This window comes from Vipera berus (genome assembly GCF_964194415.1).
Source record: "Vipera berus genome assembly, chromosome: 7".
Lineage (NCBI taxonomy): Eukaryota > Metazoa > Chordata > Lepidosauria > Squamata > Viperidae > Vipera > Vipera berus.
Window position 1 is genome coordinate 37,444,060 of NC_138209.1, and position 25,573 is coordinate 37,469,632.

General features: G+C 39.5%; 1 protein-coding gene across 4 annotated transcripts; it reads right to left on the bottom strand.

Moving 5' to 3' along the window:
• Positions 1-6,895: 6,895 nt before the first annotated feature.
• ABHD18 (abhydrolase domain containing 18) lies at positions 6,896-25,511 on the bottom strand. Of its 4 annotated transcripts, none has more exons than XM_081333031.1 (14): positions 25,328-25,445; positions 24,466-24,510; positions 17,128-17,232; positions 16,715-16,799; positions 16,385-16,485; positions 16,146-16,224; positions 15,977-16,063; positions 15,524-15,549; positions 14,225-14,363; positions 13,071-13,160; positions 12,247-12,348; positions 9,241-9,610; positions 8,582-8,748; positions 6,896-7,790 (listed from the first exon to the last, which is right to left on the bottom strand). In XM_081333031.1, the coding sequence occupies exons 3-14, from the start codon at positions 17,217-17,219 to the stop codon at positions 7,683-7,685; spliced, it is 1,446 nt and encodes a 481-aa protein (XP_081189157.1). In that variant the 5' UTR covers positions 17,220-17,232; positions 24,466-24,510; positions 25,328-25,445; the 3' UTR covers positions 6,896-7,682. The 4 variants fall into 4 exon arrangements, with proteins under 4 accessions (XP_081189157.1, XP_081189156.1, XP_081189158.1 ...); XM_081333030.1 differs by having other exon boundaries at positions 6,897-7,790; positions 25,401-25,511; XM_081333033.1 differs by having other exon boundaries at positions 6,901-7,795; positions 8,586-8,748; positions 25,401-25,511.
• Between the last annotated feature and the right edge of the window lie 62 nt (positions 25,512-25,573).

A 25,573-nucleotide genomic window follows, 5' to 3' on the forward strand; every position in this document is an offset into this window, starting at 1 on the left:
GGAGGGGTGCAAAGTTCCTGCCAACTCGCCTTCAATGCAGACAACTTGCATGTGAAACGTTTGCCGGCCGGGTCTTTTGGCGCACTCAGCAGCAGTTCCTATTGGCTTTCAAAAGCCAATAGAGGGAGTAGCACAGCTTGTGCAAAAGTTGAAAAAATCCATCAAAAAAGGTGCCAGAACTCCATTCTGAGTGTTCTATGAGAAAAAAAGCCCTGGGTAAAAGTATTGGGTTGGTTTACATAAGAAAAAATAGATTTAAATATTTAAATGTAATTAACTCTGAGAAAATATTAACCAGTAAAAATGTTTAGAACATTGTGGGGTAAAAAAATGTAAACAAGAACTGTAAACAAGATATATGATGAAACAACCAGAATGACTAGATAGAAAAGGAATATTATATTGATGTGCTTATTATTTGTAGAAATATTAGAAAACTTTTATATTTAATTTTCATTTATTAAAACAATAAGAATTGTATTAACTTAAGGTTGGTAAAAGAGAACACTATGGGGAAAAGAGGAAATCAAGTAAAGCTATCATGTGGATTATAGATCATAGAATTTGTTAGTGAATGTTTGTTAAATGTAAACCCAGACAACACACTGTCTACTGAATATTAAGGTGATTATGTTAAAAAATTAATAAAACATACCTTTAAAAAAGATTATCTGGGACACTACACATCCTCTTCATGACCTGTTTTCCTTCTTACCTTCTGGGAGGAAGTTTTATGGTATCCATAGCAGAACATCCAGATTCAGCCATAGTTTCATTCCATACAGCATTAACCTTATGAACTCTCAAGCTTTCTTCTTCCATTATATATTCAACGACAGTATTTAATATTTGTATCTATCTATCATCTATCTATCCAGGGCTTTTTTTGTCATAAAACGCTCAGAATTGAGTTCCGGCACCTGTTTTGGATGGAATCTTGTAGGGTAGGCAAGGTGGGTTGTATGACATGTGTGAGTTCCGGCACCTTTTTCTTTTACAAAAAAAAACACTGGTTATGTATATGTAGGGATGTGGGACTATACATATATTGTATATAGTATGTTTAGGTATGTGTCATGTATGTGTTTCACTTTGAGAGCGGGCAACTAAATTTCATTTTTGATGTGTGCTGTTGTGCCCACAGTAAAAAAATGACAATAAAGGTTATCTTATTGGGGTTATATGTTCCTGGTGCTGACAGTCAAATAGCATGCAAGCTGTTACATTCTGGACTACAATTTTTTGGTTGTCTTTTAAAACCAGCTTCGTATAAAGCTCATTATAGTAGTCTAAGTGACAACCAGAGCATGAGGTACAATAGCTAGGTAAAGGTAAAGTTGCAATTAGTATACCAGCTGAAACTGGACAAAGGCTTCTTTAGCTATAGCCTGTAGATGTTGTTCAAGCAGGAATTATAAGACCAGGATCTCTTCTATTGCAAACCTGCTCTTTGACAGGGAGTGCTTGTCACTCTGGTGTTGACAATCCTGATGTACAACAGCAATTTCATCCTATCTGGGTTGAGTTTCAATCTCTTTTCTCTCATTCAGATACTTAAGGCCTCTCGTCCATAATCTGAGCTGGTGATATAATTGTTCTGTCCCAGCCTATGTGAGTCCTTCTTAACTCACAAGGACAAACCCCTCTTTTAACAAGCAGGCTGGAAATGCAGGAAAAACAAACCCCTTTTATTATTATTTACAGACCTGCAAAATGTCCCAAAAGCAAAAGCAAACAAAACACGATGCAAACAGAGAATTGTCCAAAGGCAAACAGAACAAGATTCAAGCAGAGAATTGTTCACAGGCAAGTCAGAGAACATGATTCCATGAAATCTGAGTCCTTTGCAAACAGTTGCTTTCAGCAACTAGCACCACCCACACCTTCCCTTTTTATTATGCAGCCCCAAGGCATGGCTTCTCAATGCCTTCTCTGTAGAGATGGAGGTCAAGGATATGAAGGGACCGTGTGCAGCAAACTGCCTGCCTTAATATCCTGTTATCCTCATGTCTATGAGCTCATTCCAATTAGCACTGCCAAGGACTTCCAGGAACCAGCTAGATATGAGAGACTCTGCCCTGGCTGGGATGTTTGGATGTTCTCTAAGATTGACTAGGGAGTACACCAATAAACAATGCTTTTGCTGTGTGTTATTTCCTGCTTGTTAAAACTGTATAAATATAATAAACTCTGCATAGGCAGACAAGACATTTTGGGACACCCTGCTATGACTGGTCTCTGAATCCGACACTTCTCCTCCGCCCTTGGAGCCTCCCCATTGCCTCCCTCTCTCCTACTCTTGTTGCCTGTTGGCGTTTGCGAGCATCTATGCTGTCTCCCAACTGTGAGTCCTCCGAGTCTGACTCAGCTTGCCAGCACAGCTGGGTCTCAGCCTGAGCACTTCATCAGATTGTAAGTCCTGGAGCTCATCAAAGCCTTCCTCTGACTCTGATGGCTCTCCAGGCCCTCCTTCTCTTCTGATTCCCCAGACTCAGCTGCCGGGTCCACTGGCTGGCATGGAATCACATTAATTTAGTATCATCAGCATACCAATAATATGGGTAGTCCTTGGCAATTGAACCCAAAATTTATGCTGCTGAGAAAATTGTTGTGACTTTTGCCCCATTTTATGACTTTTCTTGTCACATTTGTTCACTGAATCATTGCAATTGTTAAATGAGTAACACGGTTGTTAAGTAAATCTGGTTTCCCCATTGACTTTGCTTGTCAGAAAGTTGCAAAAGGTGATCACGTGACCCCAGAATACTGCAACCATCAGTAGTCAAACATTCAAATATAAATCATGTAATCATGGGGGATGCTGCAATGGTCATAAGCGTGAAGAATGAGCATGTCACTTTTTTCAGTGCTGTTGTAACTTTAAATGGTCACTAAAGGACCATTCTAAATTGTCAAATGACACATCCCAACAGTTTCATGTAGCTATTGAACACAAGACCAATTCCTGTTGTATCCACATTGCAGAAGCCACCATGATGATCTCCCCCTCTCTCGCCCCCAAAATTACCCACTGAGGGAATGGAACCATTACAAAACAGTGTTTCCAGTCTCCAATTTCTGTAGGTCATATTCAATGGTACCAAAAGTGCAAGAGATCTAAAAGAACCAAGAGGGGAATATTACCCTCTTCTGGATCTTGATCCAAGAAAATGACCGATGCAGTCTCTAATGAAGTCAAAACTGAACCTGAGTGAAGATTCATATAATCATCTTCTAGGATGTTGCCTTCTGTCACTACTGTCTCAATAACACTCCTTTAAAAAGTGAAACTGGATTAAATTATCCCCTCCCATCTAGCTCCCTTCTTGTAACTATTTTACTTTGTTCTGTAAGCAACCCAGTCACTTCAAAATGAGATGGTTGGCAAATAAAGTTAATAAACAAACAAACAAACCTCCAGGGATGGTCTTTTTAGAAAGGACACACTACAGCTTCCTTTAAGAGTGCTGGTAATTTTCCCTCCTACAAGGAGGCCTTGACCATCTCCAGGATCCAAGGGGTTACTTATTCATTTGTTCCAACAGGAGCAAGGACAGGTAACAGGAGACAACCTTAACCAGCAATCTATCCCCTTCCTTGGAATTTAGGCATCTAAATTATCCAAATTGTTCCTCAGAGGTCATCGGTGATTTATCATAACTGTATCAGGGCTTATCTGGTCATGGTAATGGGGTGATGGAAATCGCCTCTATTTCCAGATCATCCAAATGCTGTTTTCATTCTTCAAAGATAGTTGACATAAATTTAGGATTTTTTTTCCATCGAGAACAATTTTATTTATTCATAGATCAGAGATTTAAGTAAAGTTTTAATTAGATACAATCTGATTGCAGTCAAAGCAAAGCAAAGGATATTTGCCAATGCATCAATTTTAATCTCATCTTTTAAACAAAGCATCTATATTTAAGAAGTTAATATTTTCTATTACTTGCTTATTCAATAGATGCTGCACTTCGATTGTTTTATCTTTTAAATATAGTATACTCTTAGTTTTAATCTCTTTTTTTGTGCCTTTGAGTTAGTTTTAACTCCTGGATACTGCTGGACTAGTTGGGTTTTATGCCTTCAGATCAGTGCCAGCCGATGCTGCCTTCAATTTCTTGGCAACATTTTCAAAAATGGTTTGCCATTACCTTCTTCCTAGTGCCGAGATAGAATTATTGGCTGAAAATCACTCATCTGGATTTGTGTCTAAGGCAGAACTAGGACTCACAATTTCCCAGTTTCTAGCCTGATGCCTCAACCACTACACCAAATTGGCTCCTGGACTAGATGCTCCATTTTTTTTCTTGGCAATCTTTCAAAAGTAGTTTGCCATTGCCTTCTTTCTAGGGTTGAGAGAGAATGATTGGCCTGAGGTCACTCAGCTGGCTTTGTGCCCAAGACAGAACTAGGACTCATAATCTCCCAATTTCTAGCCTAATGCTTTACCCACTATATCAAACTGGCTCTTGGAATTAAAAAACGAGAATAATTTAGTAGTTCAATTTGTAAAATGGTTTAGGTCCAAAATTATCTTGTACTAGTAGAATCACACTCTTACCAGCCTAAGGCAAGCACCCTACATTCTGCCCATCCTTCATTCACCTACAACAGACATGCCAAACACAAGGCCCGCAGGCCACAAATGGCCCGCCACATGATTGAATCCGGCCCGCACAACTCTCCCAGAAATTACAAAGGTCCGGCGCCCACCACCTTGGAGGTAGGAGGGAGTAAGGTGGGATGCCCGGGGGGGGGAGGACGAGCAACACCCAGCCAATGAGGGGGAGAGGTGCCCAGGCAGGAAGGCAGACTTGAGGTGGCCAGAGAAAGAGCCACAGATGGCTCCTCTGCTGGGCTTGTTTCGCGTGCGAACTACTTTGCCTGGAGCTGCTGGGGGCGAGCAGAGGCGCCCAGCCCAGATCCTGCAAGGCCCCGGCCAAGACGCACCTCCAGCAGAGGAGCCGCTCCGGCTCCTCTGCCGGGCTTCTTTTGTGTGCGAGCTACTTTGCCGGGTGCTGCTGAGGGCGAGCAGAGGCGCCTGGCCCAGATCCTGCAAGGCCCCAGCCGACATGCCCCCAGCAGCGGAGCCACTCCGGCTCCTCTGCTGGGCTTGTTTCACGTGCGAGCTACTTTGCCGGGCGCTGCTGAGGGCGAGCAGAGGCGCCCGGCCCGGATCCTGCAAGGCCCGGCCGAGACGCGCCCCCAATAGTGGAGCCACTCCAGCTCCTCTGCTGGGCTTCTTTCGCTTGCGAGCTACTTTGCTGGCTGCTGCTGAGGGTGAGCAGAGGTGCCCGGCCCGGATCCTGCAAGGCCCCGGCCGAGACACACCCCCAGCAGCGGAGCCGCTCCAGCTCCTCTGCCGGGCTTCTTTCACGCATGGGCTCCTCTGCCGGGGTTGTTTCGTGTGCGAGCTACTTTGCCTGGTGCTGCTGGGGGTGCATCTTGGCCGCGGCCTTGCAGGATCCAGGCCGGGCGCCTCTGCTCGCCGCTCCAGCTCCTCTGCTGGGCTTGTTTTGTGTGCGAGCTACTTTGCCGGGCACTGCTGAGGGCGAGCAGAGGCGCCCAGCCCGGATCCTGCAAGGCCCGGCTGAGACACGCCCCCAGCAGTGGAGCCGCTCCAGCTCCTCTGCCGGGCTTCTTTCACGCACGGGCTCCTGTGCTGGGCGCTTGAAGTGCAAGGATCACGTCCAGGCAAGAATGTTCAGCTCACAGAAAATGAGATTCTGGGCATATGCCTGAAGTCACAAGAGATCTTCCTGAGCCAGCCCATTTTGTTGGAACTAGAAGCTCCACTCAAAATTTGTGGTAAACGGTGGTATAACATAAAATTATGGAAGACCTTCACTGATTGCTTCAACTGCCTACTATCGCTGCCGAGGGTAGAATCCTTTAATTCCAGGCTGTGTTATGAGTAATTTTGCAGCTGCTGGGTTTCTGCTGCACAGGGTAAAGCTGTAAAATGGAAACTGAAGTGGGATCCCCTGCTGCCGATGTAGTTTTGAAAAGCTGGCATGGGTACAGAAGCGAGATTATGTGTTGAATTGCTGTTCAAGTGTGTGTACTTCAGGGGCACTCCTAGCCTGGGGAAAGTAACTTTGGTCCTTTTTTAGGAAGGTTTCCTGAATTTGAAGCCTTCTACCCCACCAAAAAGGACATAGAAATACAGGTAGTTCTCATTTACCGACCACAATTGGGACCACCCACTCGGTTGTTAAGCAATGCAGTCACCCAGTGAAACTGCAACTGACTTAGGATCTTACTTCAGCTGCCATTTGCCACACAAACCTGAAAAAGTTCTAAATGCAAGGATTGGCTGCCAAGTTACTTTGTCACCACTGTTGTAACTGTACTGTTGCTAAACGAGGACTACCTATCTTACGGCTATGCAATGCTCATCGGGGTGCCTGCAATGAGCCAATATCCGGCCCCACCCCACTAGGGCTTTTTCAGGGGCCTCGAGGCCAAAGGGGGAAGTTGGCCCTCTGGGAACCAGGTTGAGTGGCACTCTGCCTACTTCAAGTGCACCTACCTACAAGGGTAACCCTGGTGCGATTGCTTGATTTGCTGGTATAGTAGAGCTGAGCGCTAAAAACTGTTTTTGCCACCCTGCCTGCCCCTCAGGGGCACTGCTGCCAACTTTCTTTCATTCGAGTAAGCTGCGCTGAGTGAGCAGCATTGAGCTGGCCACGCCCACTTGGCCACAACCCCCCCCCCGAGGGCAACCATAATGCTGATGTGGCCCTCAATGAAATTGAGTTTGACACCCCTGGCCTACAATCTTGAATATTGCTATCTTACTCTACTCCAGAGCAACTATTAAAAGTGGTTAGGAACAAACAGGAAATTTTAGTTGTGAAGACTCAAGGAATATTTGTGCACATGGTTATCAATACACTTAACTTTAAATTCCAATTATAAAAAGTACATATTTAAGGTTTTACAGAAGCAATATTATGCAATGAAAGAATTTTGAATTTCTGTAAGAAAACTACTACAAACTTTTATAGAGCAATAGAAACAAGGAACTGTAGCATAATCTCTTATCAATGCAACATGTAGTTTTTAAAAATATTCAAGAAATTTATCAAAACATTAATACATGCAACATTTACAGAAACGCCAATCTTTATTCCAATTCTTGTAGTTCAAGATGTGCATCTTTTTTTTTAAGGCACAGGTTATTGCTATCATGTTAAATGTATAGTAATAAAATGAAAAATAGTACAGGAAAATTAGTTAAGTACACTAAATTTACTCATCAAGCTCAAGTAGAAAAAAAATTAACTCTGGATACTGTATCTGTACGTGATCATAATTCAAACTAGAATATAGAATATCCTAAGAGATAGGCAGGGGAAATTTCAATATATTAAGCCCAATTTATATATTTTTTTCCTTTAGGAGCTAGTATTATATTGCTGTAATGCAATACTATTTCTTTGGATCTTTATAATAAAGTAGAACAAAAAGAAGTGTGCAAGTTGAAATTTAAGAGTTGGCAATACTGAATTGGTCTGTCTTTTATGGGTGTATAAACTTTCCAAATCATATTAATTTTTAATCAAAGCATATTTTGCAGATTTAAGATACCAATATTAACAAATTTTGCTAAAATCACTTTAGCACCACAAATCTAACTTTAAAAAGTTATATTTGATTACAATCTTGTTGTTTGTCTATTCATGAATATCAGGATCCACACAGGAGTAAAAGTACATGGAACAATTCGACAGAAGACTATGCCAAATATTTCTGAACAAAGCGTTCAAATGCATCATATATGGCTTGCCTAAAAGAAAAAAAGAAAATTAATTGTACTAATATCACTTGGATATTGATTTCAATAAAGCTTTATTATTTTAAATTGTAAAATTCAACTTGAATGCTGTCACCATAAACTGCAACTTCATGGGCCACATCAACAAGGTAATCAGATTTTCATGTACAAATTAGAATTCTATTTGCAAAATGTAGAAAATTACATACCAAAGTGAGCCTTACCCCTGAAACTAACTATAGAATGTCATAAAACATTTCCTATGGTCAACTGCTGATGCTTGACTATGCTGTACAATTTGACATGGGCTGCTTTCAAGCAGGTATAATGTCTCTCTGAATTTTTAAGAACCTTTCCAATATGTTAGGAGCTCTGCCACTGTTGAAACCATTGAGGAATCTGATATGGAAATATCTTTGAGATGATGACTCAAAGGATCATGTATTATCTAGTAGAAACTAAAACCTAAAAGACCATTTTCAATTATTTCTCCTTCTAGACCCTATTGATCCTTGAGGATATCCTACTTTCTGCATCACGATTTATAGATTGCTAGTTCATGGGGATGCAAGGAGACTTTGTAATATCAAAAGTCTCTACACAGATATGTATAAAGTATTTTAAAAAGTATAATAATGTTTACTATACTATTAGAGCTACTGTATTAACATTCTTTGGAGTTTATTTTGTAATTAATTATGTTAAACTGATTTTGAATGTTTAAATAAGTAGTATACAAATAATTTAAATGATTTAAGCAGCAGCTACACTTAATTTTCAGTGCTTACTCTGAAGGACTAACCTGAACAATCCTTGTTTGAAGAGATAAGCACTAACATGACCTCCATTCAAGTATCTGATTTCACATCCTGGCCAAATTTCTTGAAGGCTACGCACTCCAGTTCTTGGAATATAGGCATCTTCCTTAGCTTGGACAACTATGATCAGTGTGGGATCAACTGGAACTGAGGACAATTTATTTGAAGATAAATTTGTTAACTTTAGATTAATATCATGTAAGAAATGTTTGTTGCATTACAAAATAATTCAATGAACATTCAAAAGTACATTAATAGGTGGCAATATAACCTAAATAACTGCATAAATAAAGGTGCCAACAGCTTAGTTTTGTATATAGCAGTATTAGAAAGTGTGAATCAGAAAAGATTCTTAACACTAAAATTTCTGAAATTAAACCAGTTTTCCTGCTACTGCAGAAATAAATATTTATATTTCATGAGGAATTAGAATAGGGTTAATGGTAAAGTTGAATAAGCATTTGCTGTCTATAAAAAATATGAAAAACATAAAGAGCAAATTCAATGCACATATGGAAAAGATAACTTAGAAAAAATATAAAAATTATGAACAGTGTTCAGAGATGGAGAATTATTAAACAGGATTATAAATTAATAAAGAACATAGAAAATCTAAAATATTCTAAAATTAGCATGTACCTGAAAAGTTAGCAACATGGGTACATTCATCCATTACTCCTTTCATAAATCGTAATGATTCCCTTTGTAAACTGTCCTTTTTACCACTTATCAGATGCTTTTGTTCACTGGAAAAGTTAGTACTACTGATGCTGGCTGAAAATGTCTGGTTTATGCACTGCATTTTGGGTACATCTTGCACCAACAATCCTTCTGTTGAAGAGCTTAGATTGTTTCTATTAGGACTAAGGCAGTGGCCCATTTCTGAAGAAGGAACTTCGTTTCTGATATCCAGATGCAGAATACTGGAGTTGAGATCCAGACAACTCAAGCTGTCCACACTGCTTGGAGAATTTTTAACAAAGTCTTGTCCCATCTTGAATGAATCTGTCTGAATAGAAATATTTATTAAAGTTGAAGCACTTTGGCATATTTTTCAATGTTCTCTTTTCAATCAAACCTACATCTTACTTGATGTTTTAAAATGTGTAAAAACAAATTGATCTCTTGAATTAGATTTCTATATAAATTTTCTTGTATTTTAACTGAACACATATCCAAAATATGTACTAAATGGATACTTATTAAATTCCTATCTTACATTCTTATTTTTAAACAAAACTCAAGATTTTTTTAAAATAAGAAATATGAGCATTAATGTTTTCCTATTGTTTCTATTGTTTCTACTTTTATTAAAAACAATTTGCTTTCTATTGTGAATGACCTATCAAAACATATAAACATAAAACAGCACCATAAAATTACTGATAAATTGCTACCATTCTAATGTATATGAAAATGTCCCCACATTGCCAATTCTGTTTGATTATCTCTTAAAATAAACTGAGGAAAAGGAAGTCTTCAGAAGATTAATTTGCTAAAGATTAATAGATTGGAGACTCAAGTGTTCTCCCTGCCATATATTATGAGAAATGTCGGTAGCTCATATCAGTCATTTATTTTTTTCTAAACTTAGTGACAATAAGTGCTGATACATTTGCAAACACACATCTGTCTACTGAAAGACATTCATGCACTGAAAACTTTGTAACTGGATTAACTACCATGCACTGAGTGTGGGGTTGCCTTTGCAGATGTTTTGAAAACTGATTGGCACAGAAAGCAGCAATCAGACTACTAGCCAAAGGATTCTCCCTCGCCCCCACGTGCATGGGAAGTGGACTATGTAACCCCATGATAATAGCCAAAATAATTAGTAATTTCTAGTAGCTAAGTATTTCCATATAAGATGGATTCCACACTAGCACTTTTTATACAAATAAATGAAAATGGAAACAATGTCACTAAATTAGCAAAATCCTTTTTAGCTGCAACTAACTAGTCTGACTAGCAACTGGCACTATGGATTTAAAACCGTTGCAGAATCCCCATGGTCATGTGATCAAAATTTGGGCATTTGACAACTGGCATGTATTTATGAAAGTTGCATTGTCCTCAGGTCATGTGATCACCACCTGTAACTTTTCCAGCCAACTTCCAACAAGCGAAGTCCATGGAGGAAGACAGATTCTCTTAACAACCCTATGATTCATTTAACAATTGCAGTGATTTGTTTAACTGTGACAGAAAATGTTGTAAAACGGGGCACAACTCACTTAACTATCTTGCTAAGCAAAGGAAATGTTTGGCTCCATTGTGGTTGTAATTTGAGGACTACCTATATTAAGAGCCTTGGTGGAGCAGTGGGCTAATGCCTCCTTAAGTAATACCAGATGCCTGCAATTAGTGCAGGTTCGCATCCCACAAGGCTCAAGGTTGACTCAGCCTTCCATCCTTCCAAGGTAGGTAAAATGAGGACCCAGATTGTTGGGGGCAATAAGCTGACTTTGTAAAAATGCCGCTTGGGGGGGGGCAAAAGCCCTAATAAGCAGGCATATACATAGAATGAAGGCTATTGCTAAGCACATTGTGCTTTAGATTGTAAGCCGCCCTGAGTCTTCGGAGAAGGGCGGGATATAAATGGGATTAAAATAAAATAAAATAAATAAAATTGTAAGCCACCCTGAGTCTTCGGAGAAGGGTGGGATATAAATGGGATTAATAAAAAGTGCAATATAAACTCTTGAGCTAATCATTCTACACAAATACCACCTAAAGAGCACTGTCTTCATCATTTTATGGAAAGAAATGTGAGACTCCAGGGAGCAAAAAGTTGCAGAAGGCAGACACAACTGCTGAAAATGTCATTCTCTAAATCTCAAACATCCCTCATCATCTTCTTTAATATTTCATTAGTATCCTGCCTCAAGTTTAAAGAAACCTCTATCAGAAAAGAGGACGCTGAGCTTGTCGATCGGAAGGTCGGCAGTTTGGCGGGTTGAATCCCGAGTGCTGCATAACAGAGTGAGCGCCTGTTACTCGTCCCAGCTTCTGCCAACCTAGCAGTTCGAAAGCACGTAAAAATGCAAGTAGAAAAATAGGGACCACTACGATGGGAAGGTAACAGCATTCCGTGCGCCTTTGGCGTCTAGTCATGCCAGCCACATAACCACGGAGACGTCCTTGGACAAGCGCTGGCTCTTCGGCTTTGAAATGGAGATGAGCACCGGCCCCTAAAGTTGGAAACGACTAGCACAGATGTGCGGGGGAACCTTTACCTTTTATACTCATTTTAGTATTTATTTTACAAAAGATTTCTCAAAGGATTAAAAATTTCAGTAATGCACACAGAAATTACCTTTAGTATAAAAGTTCAAATTCCATTTTCTAATTAGGAATAGAGTTATTCTATAAAAATATATAGACCCTTTTCTGACTTTAAAAATTGTAGCTAACATCTCAGAGATTTTTCAAAGATTAAGAAAAACTACTTGGATGGTTGTTACACATAACTGAAAAAATAATTTCACAGAAGACTAATACAAAACATGTGTTATAATAGAGTTTTGTAAAAAGCTTTAACTACTATTGCATTAAAATAGCTCCCAGAAATTGTTGTGGGGTTACAATTACAAAATTAAACAATTATCAGAAATTGTATAGGAGTTACAATTAATTTATACTCACTCCACAATATTCAAGCATTTGAATTATTTCTTCTTCATAAACACTCTGACTATAATACTGTTTCTCTAGTTCCCTCCAATTCACTGCCTTGCTCAATACACCCTGAAATTAAAGATAAAGTACAATGGATTATACAGTATATGCTCTATTTAAGAATCAATTTTAATTATGCCAGGGTTTTGTTAAATTTCCATCACTTTGCAAGTGTTTTCCTGGATTCAATAACAAAGGAAAGGGTCAATAGTTCATATGATTTCCAAGCAACAAATCCATTTTGAAATGAAGCATTTGGGCAGGAATTTTAAACAATTAGATCAGATTGAAATGGTGTCATAATCACAAGAAAAAGGAACCTATTTCTATGTTACAATTAAAAACATGTTGTAGATTAGTCTTTTTGTCATAACAAAGCACTCAACATATATTCAAGGTTTAAACACATGGACCTTATAGATTAGGGAAGTGCAAATCCTTTGAAAAAAACAACACTTAGTAATGTATATCATGCATCTGTTTGCAACAGTAAAACAGCCTACTTAAACAAATTGGCTGGGTAGATGTGCAATGGAGTCAACTTGTAGAGATTATAAAATACCCATTGATTCTAGAAAAAGATATGGTTGCTTTAATACATGGGTGTCAAACTCAATCGCATCACGTAACGTATCGTGATGTTTTTTGCCTTTGTGAAGCCAGAGTGGGTGTGGCCTGCACATGATGCATCTGGCCTGCGGGCCACCAGTTTGACACCCCTGCTTTAATATTTCAAGGTGAGATGCTTTCAAAGAATTTACATAATTATATACCAACAAAGAATGTATTACCGTAGTAAAAACACCAGAGGCTGTAGACCAGGACAGACAGGGAACTAATGGTAATGGTTTAGGCCAATTTGATACTGCTAATGAGGCCATCTGTAAAAAAAATGGTAATTTTTCCCATGAGTACAAATGAAAACATGAAATGTTTTTCATAAATTGGTATGAAAAATTGCCATATAATTTATTTTTCAATATCAGCTTCCTATCTCATATGAAGCCAAGTAATGGAATTTGAACAGCATTGGTATTAATGCTTATTAAAGAAATGGATATAGCAATGGATATAGCAGATACTATCTGAAATTATCTGAAATACAGTTCATATTATAAAACTATTGAAGAAAAATGTTTGTATTCCTCAAATGTATTAAGCTTTATACTTGCTTTCAAAACATCCTTACTAAATGAGATCCATACGAAAGTTTATATAAAATCACACATGAACAGAATTTCATTTAAATTTAGAACATTGTATGATGCATTTATTCTAGGGATAGTTAGACAATCTGAATAAGACTATCCCATCTAATGTTCACATCACAGCAAGACAGTTATCACTGGCCAAGTTGAAAGTTTGTGTTTCCCTGACAAAGTCTAATGTTGCATAAATTATATTCAGTTTAATATGATTTTTTTTAAAAAATATACTAATTATGAATCTATACTTCCCATGTCAAACTCTTTTATTTCTTGCAATTACATAAAACAATTGTCATTACAGGCTTTGATAGTATAACTGCAAATATGCCATAATATATATATAACTAGAAAACCACCTCAGTCCTCACACATTTCTCAATCTGATGTGTTACAATCAGGTTTTAGGTATTATGCTGGATGTTTTCCACTTAATGTAATATAGCACTAAAGAACGTAAGTATTATTAGGAATTAAGTTCCCTTTGAGTGAAGCTCGGCTTCTAATGATTATATATAAACATATGTTATCCTTCCACTTTTGTTTGTTACAATATAAACGTGATTTTAAATGGTCTTTTTTGTGATTTTCCAATCTAGTCCATACTCTGGAATTTCCAAGTCATCTCCATTCCAGCACCACTGGTAACTGGATCTGACTTTTTAGGCCTCAGACAAGTTCAACTGGGTTGCTACCATCTACTTCAATTAAATTATTATTAATTAAAGATTTAAGCTTACATGTCCTCCCATGGATATGCCAGTCATTCCTAGAGGTCCATATCCTTCTTTTTCCAGCCAATGCAAAAGAGTTGCTGATTCTAAGACAAGAGCTCCTCCCATCACAAATAGGTCAGATACATTTTTTAGACAGGATCTTCTTTCCTCCCAAGGAAAGAAAAGCAAGATTACTTGTTTCAAGAAATATATTAACAGCAAGTTCAAGTGTATTAATTTTATTAAAACAGATTAAAAGAGTGTGTTAAAAACACTTGTAGAAAGTTAGGGTTTAGTGACTATGGTTTATTCAGGTGAAATGGCTTTGCTATCTATTATTTAGTTGCAAATAACCCAAGAACTGTCCTTTTAAATGCTGCTGTGAAATACCCATATATTGTTATCTGTTTTTTACTCAAACATGGAAAAGTGGGATTAGTTAAAGCAATAATCTAGACCATTCAACACAAGAAAGCCATTTAAACTAAACCAAATCTCAAAACAGTAATATAATTGGTATTGATGGATAATAAAATTATATTTTCTTCATTTAGATAAAGAAAGAACATACTGTATTGACTTAGTACTTGTACATGCCAAAAGAAAACACTGTGGACTTTAACCACATATAAGCCATGTAGTATTAATGTATTACACTTTTGAACTTTTGTCATGTTTTCACAGGTAAATTACTATCTTTTCTAAGCAACAGTATAACATGTTTGTTTTCTATAGGAACAATAAGTTTAACTGTACCTCTTCTAGGTTCTAACAGTGGATAGATCTGGTGTCTGAACAAAATCCAGCATTGTAGAGGAAAGCACAGAAATAATAATTCTTGCAGGTCTGTTTATAAACTGATTATTTTTGAATTCCTCTAAGTTACCAGCTTATTCAGCAGGAACAGAAAGAAAATCACATCAAGAACGTTCATTTTTAATATTTACTGTGAAATATAGTACCCACACATTTGAATCATGTAATATTTAGTTGCTGAGAATAAGTAAATTTAGGGCAATATATTAAAGCAGAATCAGTGTCTGTGATACTAGAGCACAGGTAGGATATGAAGAATCACAGATTAAATATTTTGGCAGATAATACTCAAAAATGTTTCCCTAAATCATTTCATTGTCAAGTTTCAATAATGTGTGGCCACTGAATGGATGAATTGCGATATTTGCATTATGTATTATAATGTTCTGAAATGTTTTTCCATAACATGATCACATTTTATGCATTAGAATAAAATGCACTAGAATTAAAATTACTTCTACACATTAATAAAAGCTGTTATTGTGCTTATGCAATCATAATACTTACAACTGATCCTTAGGTTTTCTGTACCCATGTATAGACAGATGTAAGTTAAAGGAAATAAAGTGAAATAGTTTTAAAAGTTCTTTAAACTTTTACCTCTTTACTTTAAATCAAATAAACCTCTTGTTAAAATAGTTACATTAAGTACATTTAGTTAATGCAGCCATTGCTAACTCATTAGGCTACAAATTTAAAAAATGGAAATGTGGGGATTTGCCATAAGGGTGGACTGCAAAATGTCAATACAAGACTCCCAAACTCCAGATGATTACTATATCCTATGGTGATTCAGTGAATTTACAAACCACTTATCTATTTCAGAATGAAATAGATTTATGCTTCTCACATTTCGATGCAATTCTATTACCATATTGATATCTGAATTCAATAAGTCACTGGATAACACTTTGTCTCTCCCCTGTATCCAAAGGTATATAGTACTCAAATAAAAAGGATATAATAGGGGTTTTCTAACAATAATGAAGCCATGCTGGCCTCTTTGATCATTGGACGGGCCATTAAAGTTCGTCGTCTCCAAAAGTACTAAAAATACAGTTAAAGTTAAATTAAGTATTACTGGTATAGCAATATTGACAAACCATTATTGAACAATACTGAAGCTTACATGGTCTCCAGTGCCTGCTAAATGAATACAAACAGGTTTGTACTTGCTGTTCCATCTCTTTGGTACTATAAATTGAAACCTATTAAAAGAAAGAAAATAATGAAAAATTATTTAAATGAAATAGATTTCTCATATACCTTGCACAATATGTGTGCATTTGTATCACTTTATCACTATATTTAGTCCATAGCTTACTTAGTTCTATATTTTTTTAACTCACAGTATATGTTTATTTTTACCTTGCAGTAATTGACTCTGATGGCATGATATCAGGAACATAATGTGCCAAAGGAGAAATGAAGTGTCCATCAAGGATCTTGCAGTCTGATTGCTCCTCAACCTATACAACATTGTATTTTTACAGTCATTATCAAAGTTTTCATGTAGAAATGCAAGTTCTGATAAACCGAAGTAAACTGTTCGCAAAAGCTATGCCGAGTTAATAACTGGAGCAATGTATACCTTATCAAATACAAGGTTTCTTTTTATCAACCCTCAATACTTATGTTTTGAATAAATGGTTGTGAATAATCATAATCAATTCATGTATATGGATTCATTTTCAGTACCTTATTAATGTGCACAGGATAGTCCCTTGGAACAAGATTTTGACATTTTTCTCTGTTTCCAATAATCTTTCTGAATTCAAATATTCTGTTAAAAATAAGAATTAGTTGCAGATATTAAGAACAAAAAAGACTGCATACTGTACTATAAATAGGTAATTACAATTGTATGTAATTGACTGCAACAGGTTTAGTATTTCTATTTTTCACACACACACACACACACACACACACACACACTGTTTCTTTTAATGAACTCTACTATAGGAACTTTGCCAATTTTCACATTTTTGCTCAACTATAAGCTATTGTCCTTACAAATAATATAATTGCACTTTTTGCCTTAACTAAGAGTAACAAAATGATTTAGATGGAAAGATCAAATAATTACCTTTATAAAACTGTTTAAAACCTACCTTTTTAAGTCTTCTGGTCTTCCCCATCCTTGAATAAAAAGCTTAGTGAGAAGCAGACGCCTATATAAGACATCTAGCTTGCTCACACCCATTAGCAAAACACATCTAGGAAAAAATATATAAATTTTCATATCAATAAAAGTATATTGATTTGCTTACATGAACTTGAACTGTATACAATTGTCAACAAAAAAGTTAATAGTAAATAAACTGAAACTTATATATGCAAGAATGCATTAAATCAGTTTTGGGAAGCTGCCAAAGAGACTAAACCTTCATAGGATACCATTAGTTCTAGAAATGCTTTAGGCAAGGGAGCCACCTGGGTGACTGACCAATCACACCTTTTCAATCCTAGGAAAAAGGGATTGGCAAAGAGTTACTCATGAACTGTGGTAATAATAACAATACAAGAAAGGAATTAGGTAGCAGAATTTAAAAGCATTTATATTTAATGATCTTTTGTCAACCCACCTTTTTGCAGCTACAGTATAAAAACAAATGTTCAATTAAAAATGAATCACCCTAAACCAATATACAGCACTACCTGTTCAGCAAATGGGAATAAACTTTAATTCACATAGTGGTTTAATCATGCAGAGTAGGATTACATAAACAAACATCAACCTCAGAACATTGAAAAAACTGTAAGGAGCAATGTCTTTGATAGTATCGGTTCCAAAATTTTGTAATGGAGATATAAGATGTACTTTATAATGATTCAATCTGTAGAATGATGACAGAGCTTCAGTCTTCCCCTTAGTGATAATACAGATTTGTTTACTTTTATTGTTACTTCTATATATTTTATATATCAGAAAGCACTTTGCAGGATGTTAGGAAAGGAGGAATCCTACTTTCTGACAGACATGAAATAATTCTCACTTGGGAGCAAAAAAAAACAAAACACCATATTCATTATGGTAACTGGATGGTATAATTGAGGTAACATCAAGTTGCATGTCTTGTCCCAGCATATCAACCAACTTCTGTGAGACTACTTCAAAAATGTTTTTCTATGGAAATCAGCACTTGAAGTTCCAGCTCCTAGGAGAAAGTGTAGGGTGACTATAACAGTGATTACAGTCAGATGTGAAAAGGATAGACACAGTCCTTTGGGCTCCAATTCTCCTTTCTTCTGAAGTTCCCAAAAGGCTATAGCTTCAAATGTTGATAAAAAAATAAGGCCAAATATAATTATGTTTCATTTTCTGCACAGCAATTTATTAGTTTTTTTTGACAAACGTAACATTAAGAACAATAAGTAGGACACAGATAAAAAGAAGTGTTTGCTGTTGCATATACAAAATACTAAAAACCAACTAATATATTTGTGTTAATAAAAATGATGGGAAAAACACTTCTTACTTTGTAATTAATATCTCCTCACAATAATGTTTAAAAGTAATGAATGGTGAATTACTTTAGATTTTCCAAAATTGTAAATGAAAAACTGTTTATGGCTAGTCCTAGCTTAATTGGGACTGAAATTTCTGTTGCTAAATGAAGTAGTCATTAAACAAAAGAGAATGTGTGACCAGTACTCATAGTTGTGGTTTTAGGGAAGGTTTTTCCTGCCCTGCCATGCTTGTCTGCACTTCAACACCACCCGCCCCCTACATATTTCATCCCATCCCTGTCCTTTTGACCATTCTGCACTCTACCACCTCTTGTACAACATGCTGACCATCGCTGTCTTCTCTCACTGTTGCTAAAATGTGCCCAGATGAGGCAGCTGCTCCTTTTGGGGTGTGGCCTCATGAAGGTCTACAGTTGACTTGGCTGGATGTGTCTTGCCAACAGCAGAATGGCCAAAAGGGCAGAGAAGGGAGAAATGAGGATGGGGGGAGATGAAGCATACCCTGTGGTTGTAAATGTTGGTTCACTGCCAAATCCCTGAATTCTGATCATCTGACTTCAGTGGTGGTGCAATGGCCATTCCACCTTTCATCTCCTAAAAGTAATTTAAAAGCCAAAATATATATCCTTGCTCTTCTCTGTCCCCGCTTGAGCTTCCGAATAACTGAACTAATTTGTGCTGTTTGTACTATAAGAACATGGCTGCCAGATGCTCAGTGATTGGTGGGGTTCCTTGAGGATCTCAGGCCATTCTTGACATTCCTCTCTTTGGAAGAGAGCAGGAGGCTTGCAAGACTGATGTCAGCTCTTCTGGGTAAATCAGACAGGAAAGACGACTAGATAAACTAAATTTACCTTATTGTAAGGCACCCCTATGTGATGTAGCCTTTAAGTGAGTTCCAGCTGATTTTATGACTTTTGCTGTGGTTAAGTGAATCCCAGCAGTCGTTAAACAAATTACAGTGTCTTTAAGTGAATTCAGCTACCTCCACCGATTTTATCAGAAATTCCTGGCAAGGTCGTCAATTCCAGTCACATGACCACAAGATACTGGTACTGCCCAAGTGCCAAAATTCTGATCGTGTGATGGTGGGGATGCTGTGCTGGTCATAAATGTGAGGACCTACTGCAAGTTATTTTTTCCACACCACTGTGATTCAAATGGTTGTTAAAGGAATAGTCATAAGTTGAGGACTCCCTGTACAAACTTCCCACCATCACTTTTTATTGTCTGATCAATTAGGACCAGTGCTTCCTAGGCAGTATCTCTTTCCCTTAGCCCCCAAGATCATCCACACATTCCAATTTACTTAACCACTCAAATGAAGAAAATTCTTATTTAATTTTGGAATAGTATCTAAACTATAAGTTATTAAACTTTACGGTTCTTAAAACATAGATATAATAGTTTCCTTTTTTTGTTATACAGTTAGTCCTCGGCTTACAATAGCAACTGAGCCCAAAATTTCTGTTGCTAACCGAGACAGTTGAGTTTTGCCCCATTTTATGACCTTTCCTGCCAGAGTTGTTAAATGAATCATAACTTAGTAACAAAATTGTTAAGTGAAATCTGGCTTCCCCACTGACCTTGTTTATCACAAGGTTACAAAAGATGATCACATGACCCCGGGACACTGCAACCGTCATAAATGTGAACCAGTTGCCAAGCATCCAAATTTTGTCATGTGACCATGGGGATGCTGCAACAGTCAGAAGTGTAAAAAACAGTCATAAGTCACTTTTTTTCAGTGCTGTTGTGAATGTCACTAAACCATTGGTTATAAGTCAAAGACTATCTGTACAACTAAAATGCACTATTTAAATGAGTGGGAGGAACTTTTGACTAAAAATAGATACCAGTATAATGTTCACCTATATTTAGCAGGCAAAGCAAACAATAACAAGCTATTTTATCCTTTGGTACAATGTCATTGTTTAGTTAATATTTCACTACTACAATTTGCTTTCTTGAACCATTTCTGGTAAACTGAAATGGTTTACTCTTCACTGAATTTGAACAACCTTTCCCTGCTTCCAATGGAAAACTTTGGAAATCTGACGCAAACATTAAAATTGTAACTTAATTATTAATTTTATCACATACATAACAACACATTGAAAAATTTTAAGATTCACTAATACAAATAATCCTCGATTTACAATGGCAATTGAGACACCCGATTGGCTCTGTAAACACTCATGCTCATTGGCTACGATCAGATGAAGGAAAGCTGCAAGTTGTGCTTCCTTTTTCTGGTTATTTGGCTATAACTTTTCATAGAATACAGATAATTGAAGAAACTTTGTTGCATTACATTCTTGATTAAAGTATCTTTCCACTGATTTATAATACCGTATTTTCCGGCGTATAAGACGACCCCCCGACTTTTAAGAAGATTTTCAAGGTTTTTCGTCTTATATGCCGGAAAATACTTACATGCCAGTTGCCAAGTGTCCGACACAAGCCCGATTCAGCCCCGTCTGATGCAGATGGTGCAAAGCCTCCCTTTTGAAGCCCAAAGGGGCTTTTCCTTCCACCCATCCATTTGAGAGCACATTTGCAGACAGAGCAGCTGCGCGTCTGGAGCCAAGCACCGCCCAGGAGGCGGTCAGCCAGGTGGGCTCGGAAGACGCGCTGGAGAGGCGGGCTTGGGGCGGCCATGCCGAGGCCGGCTGGCGAGGGCCGCTGCGTGGTCTGCAGGCGAGAGGGGCGCCAGGCCTGCCAGAAGTCCCCGGAAGTTCCTGGAACTTAGAACAGCCTGGCGGCAGGCGCTCCCTCCCCAGGGGGAATGCAGGGGAAGCGTCCTGCGGGGGGGGCGGTGCAACCACCCCACCAGCGCCTGGGGTCCAGCTCCACCCCACAGAAGGCAGCTCTCGGGCCCCTGCGGGGAAGAGGGGCTGCTGGGGGGGCTCTTGCCTTCGAGCTCTGGCCGGGAGGACGCCTGTCAGCCCAGGAGGCTCTTCTCAGGGGAGGGCACAGGGGACGTGCAAAAGGGGCCGTTTCACCTGAGGGCTCCTAGGCCTTGTGGGGGGCAGCGAGGGGGCAACTTTTGCCAATTGCACCTGCGCATACAAGACCTGCAAAGGCGAGAGCGGAGGGCCGCCCTGCCCTCCCTGTCCGTACCGCTGCTCCCGCGCTTCTGCCGGCCCCCGAGGCACGTTTCCCGGGCGGCAGGCAGCGCCGGAGGGCAGCCGCCACGGCCGGCGCCCCTCCTGCTTCCCCCCCCATGCCTTGAACTTCTCCCATTGGGCGCAGGGCGGGGCAGCTCCGCCCGCCGCTTTTTTACAACTCATGTGCCGCTTCCCTCTCACTGTCGGCCGAGGTGCGCTCGGCCCGGGCTCCCGGTCCCTCTTCCCGGCTGGCTTCCCGCCCTGCCCCTCATGGAGCTGGACTGGGCGTGCAGCCTCTCGGTGTGGCTGCTTTTCCTGGGCAGCCTGGCGGTGCGGCTCCTGCGCTCGGACCTGTTGCTGAGCCGGCGGCTGCTGCTGCGCATGGGGCTGCTGGCCGTCCTGCAGGCGCTGGGCCAGGCCGTCCTGCCGCTGCCCCTCAGCGCCGCGCTCATGGCGGCTGCCTGCTGGCTCGTCTCGGCTAGCACCGCCCGGCGGAAGCGCATCCCCGCGGGGGGGAGAGCGGTGCTGGTGACAGGTGAGTCTGGCGGGCGCGAGGCCCTCCCCTCAGGCCAAGAGCTGACGGGCAGCGCCGCCTTCGCGTGGGGAGAGCCGCCCGACGCTCCCGCCCAGCCGTGTCCCGGAGCCGCACCGGAGATAGCTCGGTTGCGCGGGGCGGCCCGGCTTTGCAAGAACGGGGACGCTCGACTGATTTATGTTTTTTTTCCGGCGTATAAGACGACCCAGCGTATAAGACGACCCCCCAACTTTTGAGAAGATTTTCATGGGTTAAAAAGTGATCTTATACGCCGGAAAATACGGTAGTATGGTACTATTCCAAAAATAAGTGGTGCTATTAGCCATCAAATCTCAAATGTACACTTTTCCCAAAAGGTTCCCACAATTTTGGCCACTACCGTACACTGTATTGTGCAGCAAATGCTGTGGATATAGTATACTTGGATTTCAGTAAGACATTTGATAAATGAGATTACAACCTAGTTCTTGGTAAGCTAGAAAACTGTGGGACAGACATTACCACCAAACGGGTTCGTAATTGGCTGACAAACTGCACTCAACATGTAGTCCTTAATAAAATTACAGCTACATTGAGGGAAGTAAGCAATGGTTTTATTTTAGGCTCAGTACCCTTCAATACTTTCATAAACGATTTAGATGAGTGAATAGAAATCATCAAATTTGCAGATGACACCAAGCTGGCAGGAACAGCCAACATCCCTGAAGGTAGGCTCAAGATCCAAATGGATCTCGACAGACTTGAACAATGGTCCTATCTAACAAAATGAAATTCAATGGAGAGAAAAGTAAAGTTTTACACTGGGGTGGGCGGGAGAGCCAAATGCACAGGTACAGATTAGGTAAAGCCTGGCTCAACAGCAGTAACTATGAGAGGGATCCTGGGGTCATAGTGAACAGTCACCTAAATAAGAGCCAGCAGTGTGCTGCAGCCTCCAAAACAGCCAATACAATCCTAGGATGCATTAACAGAGGATAGAATCAAGATCATGTGAAGTGTTAATATCACTTAATAAGACGTTGGTAAGCCCACACTTGGAATACTGCATCCAGTTTTGGTCACAATATAAAAAAGATGTTGAGACTTTAGAAAGAATGCAAAGAAGAGCAACAAAGATGATTAGGGGGCTGTATAGATAAAACATATGAAGAATGGTTGCAGAAATGAGTATGTGAAAAGAAGGACTAGAAGTGACATGACAGCAGTGTTCCAATATTTGAGAGGCTGCCACCAAGAAGAGGGGGTCAACCTATTCTCCAAAGCACCAAGACAATAGATAGAAACTAATCAGAAAGAGAAGCACACTAGAACTAAGGAAATTTTTTCTGACAGTGAGAACAATTAACCAGTGGAATGGCTTGCATTCAGAAGTTGTGGGTGCTCCATTACTGGAGGCTTTCAAAGAGATTAGACAGCCATTTGTCTGTAAAGGTATAGGGTCTCCAACTTGAGCAGGGGGTTGGATAAGATCTCCAAGATCCCTTCCAACTGTTATTCTGAATATATAAAAGCAACTTTAAACATATTTAAAGGTTACTGAGTTCTTTGTCTTGTGCTTGCTTGATTACTTGCAGTGCTTGTAAGAAAAGCATTTGTAACTTTCTTGGTTGATGCTCTTCATGTACAAGGCACTATTACATTAAAGTAGTACAGAACAATATTACATTGAAAAAACAATATAGGTAAGAATGATTTATACTGTCATAACCATTTTAGGGACGCGGTGGCTCAGTGGGTTAGGACGCTGAGCTTGTCGATCAGAAGGTCGGCAGTTTGGCGGGTCGAATCCCGAATGTCACGTAACAGAGTGAGCGCCTGTTACTCGTCCCAGCTTCTGCCAACCTAGCAGTTCGAAAGCACGTAAAAATGCAAGTAGAAAAATAGGGACCACTACGGTGAGAAGGTAACAGCGTTCCATGCGCCTTTGGTGTCTAGTCATGCCGTCCACATGACCATGGAAATGTCCTCGGACAAACGCTGGCTCTTCGGATTTGAAACGGAGATGAGCACCGGCCCCTAGAGTCGGAAACGACTAGCACGCATGTGTGGGGGAAACTTTACCTTTACCTTACCTAACCATTTTGATAACCACTGTATAAATAATATAGCCTCAATAATCCTATACTGAGGTAGTAATTCAATTAAAAAAAACAATGGCAAGTGAGGAATACATTGTAACAACCTTGAAAACAATGTGATAAACCATGTTATTTAAAATGGAGAAATAAAGATCCTTATTTTTCTATAGAAAAAAATGCATAGCCAAACATTTGTATTGCATGGTTCTCAGATAGTAGCTGATATGATTTATATAATCATATTTTTGCTCCTACCTGTCAATCTTGGTAGTTCAATCCCATTAAGTATCTTCATTCTATCTGTTGGTTCAAATAATGAGAAAAAAAATCCAAATGTTGCTCAGTGTATAACTCAGTAAATGAGACACTATGCTACCTAAGTAATATCAATTAGACATTCTCAGAGAAAATCTTGCAATTTTTTAGATTTAGATGTGATATAAGAACTATTATGTTACTTTTTAAAATGATTTCAAGCAAATTTAGGTGGCCTGTTTGAGTAGCGTTAAAATTACCTTAGCTAATTCATTTATGACAATACTATCGTTACTTTGTTCAAATGTAATTCCAATAGGCAAAAATAAAAGCCTGTGCCGTATACAGAAACAAGACGTGCCAACCTGCCCTGTCCGTACCTCATCAACCAAATCACCAGCAGACTTTTGGCAAGCGCCAACACCGCAAGGGTTCAAATCCATGAATCATCACATTACAGCGCACAATCCACCCCACAACTCTCTCCCCACAATTTCATGGCACGTGATAGGCCCATTCACAAGTCAACGTACAGGACAGCAAAATCTAACTCGCCAAAAAGCACAGCAGAGATTTGTTTGCCGTACAATTCAACCGTCTAAAAATTAGTTTTGGCCCGTTTGCAGTCCACTCTTTTCCTCCAGAAGGTTCGGGAAACTGGAATATCATCCTGGAAACAGCCTTCCTTCTATATAAAACCCGCCCTGTCGTTTATTCGCTGTTTTACTTTTTGACCTCACGAGGTCAGCGCAACTGGACTCCTCTATTTCTCACAATCGCGACTTTTTAAGGGACCCACAACCTCAGAAGGAGTCCAGACGGCGTTGCCACTCGCCTTCGGGAAAAAAAAGAGTGAACCTACGGGAACACCAGGAGAATTGCCGAGCGGCACCTTTCGGTAATGCCCTTGCTCGGGACTCTTCCCTTCTCGCTACCTAGTTTCAGCATCCAGGCGGCCGAAGCCACCCACTTCACCGTCGCTCTCGACTGAATGAAAAGGGGTTGGGAGAGACACGCCGCGAAGGTCGCCGCTTCCCGTTTTTTTTCCCCCGCTCTCGCGAGAAGCGCCGCAGCCGCAACGGCGATTTTAAAAAAAACAAGGGGCGAG

Coding starts and splice junctions, on each gene's coding strand:
- ABHD18 (XM_081333031.1), bottom strand. CDS start 17,219: ATGGGTGTGAGCAAGCTAGATGTCTTATATAGGCGTCTGCTTCTCACT. Junction 14,364..15,523: donor AGAAAACCTAAGGATCAGTT/GTAAGTATTATG, acceptor TTGGGAGGAAAG/AAGATCCTGTCTAAAAAATG. Junction 12,349..13,070: donor CCTCTGGTGTTTTTACTACG/GTAATACATTCT, acceptor CTTTAATTTCAG/GGTGTATTGAGCAAGGCAGT.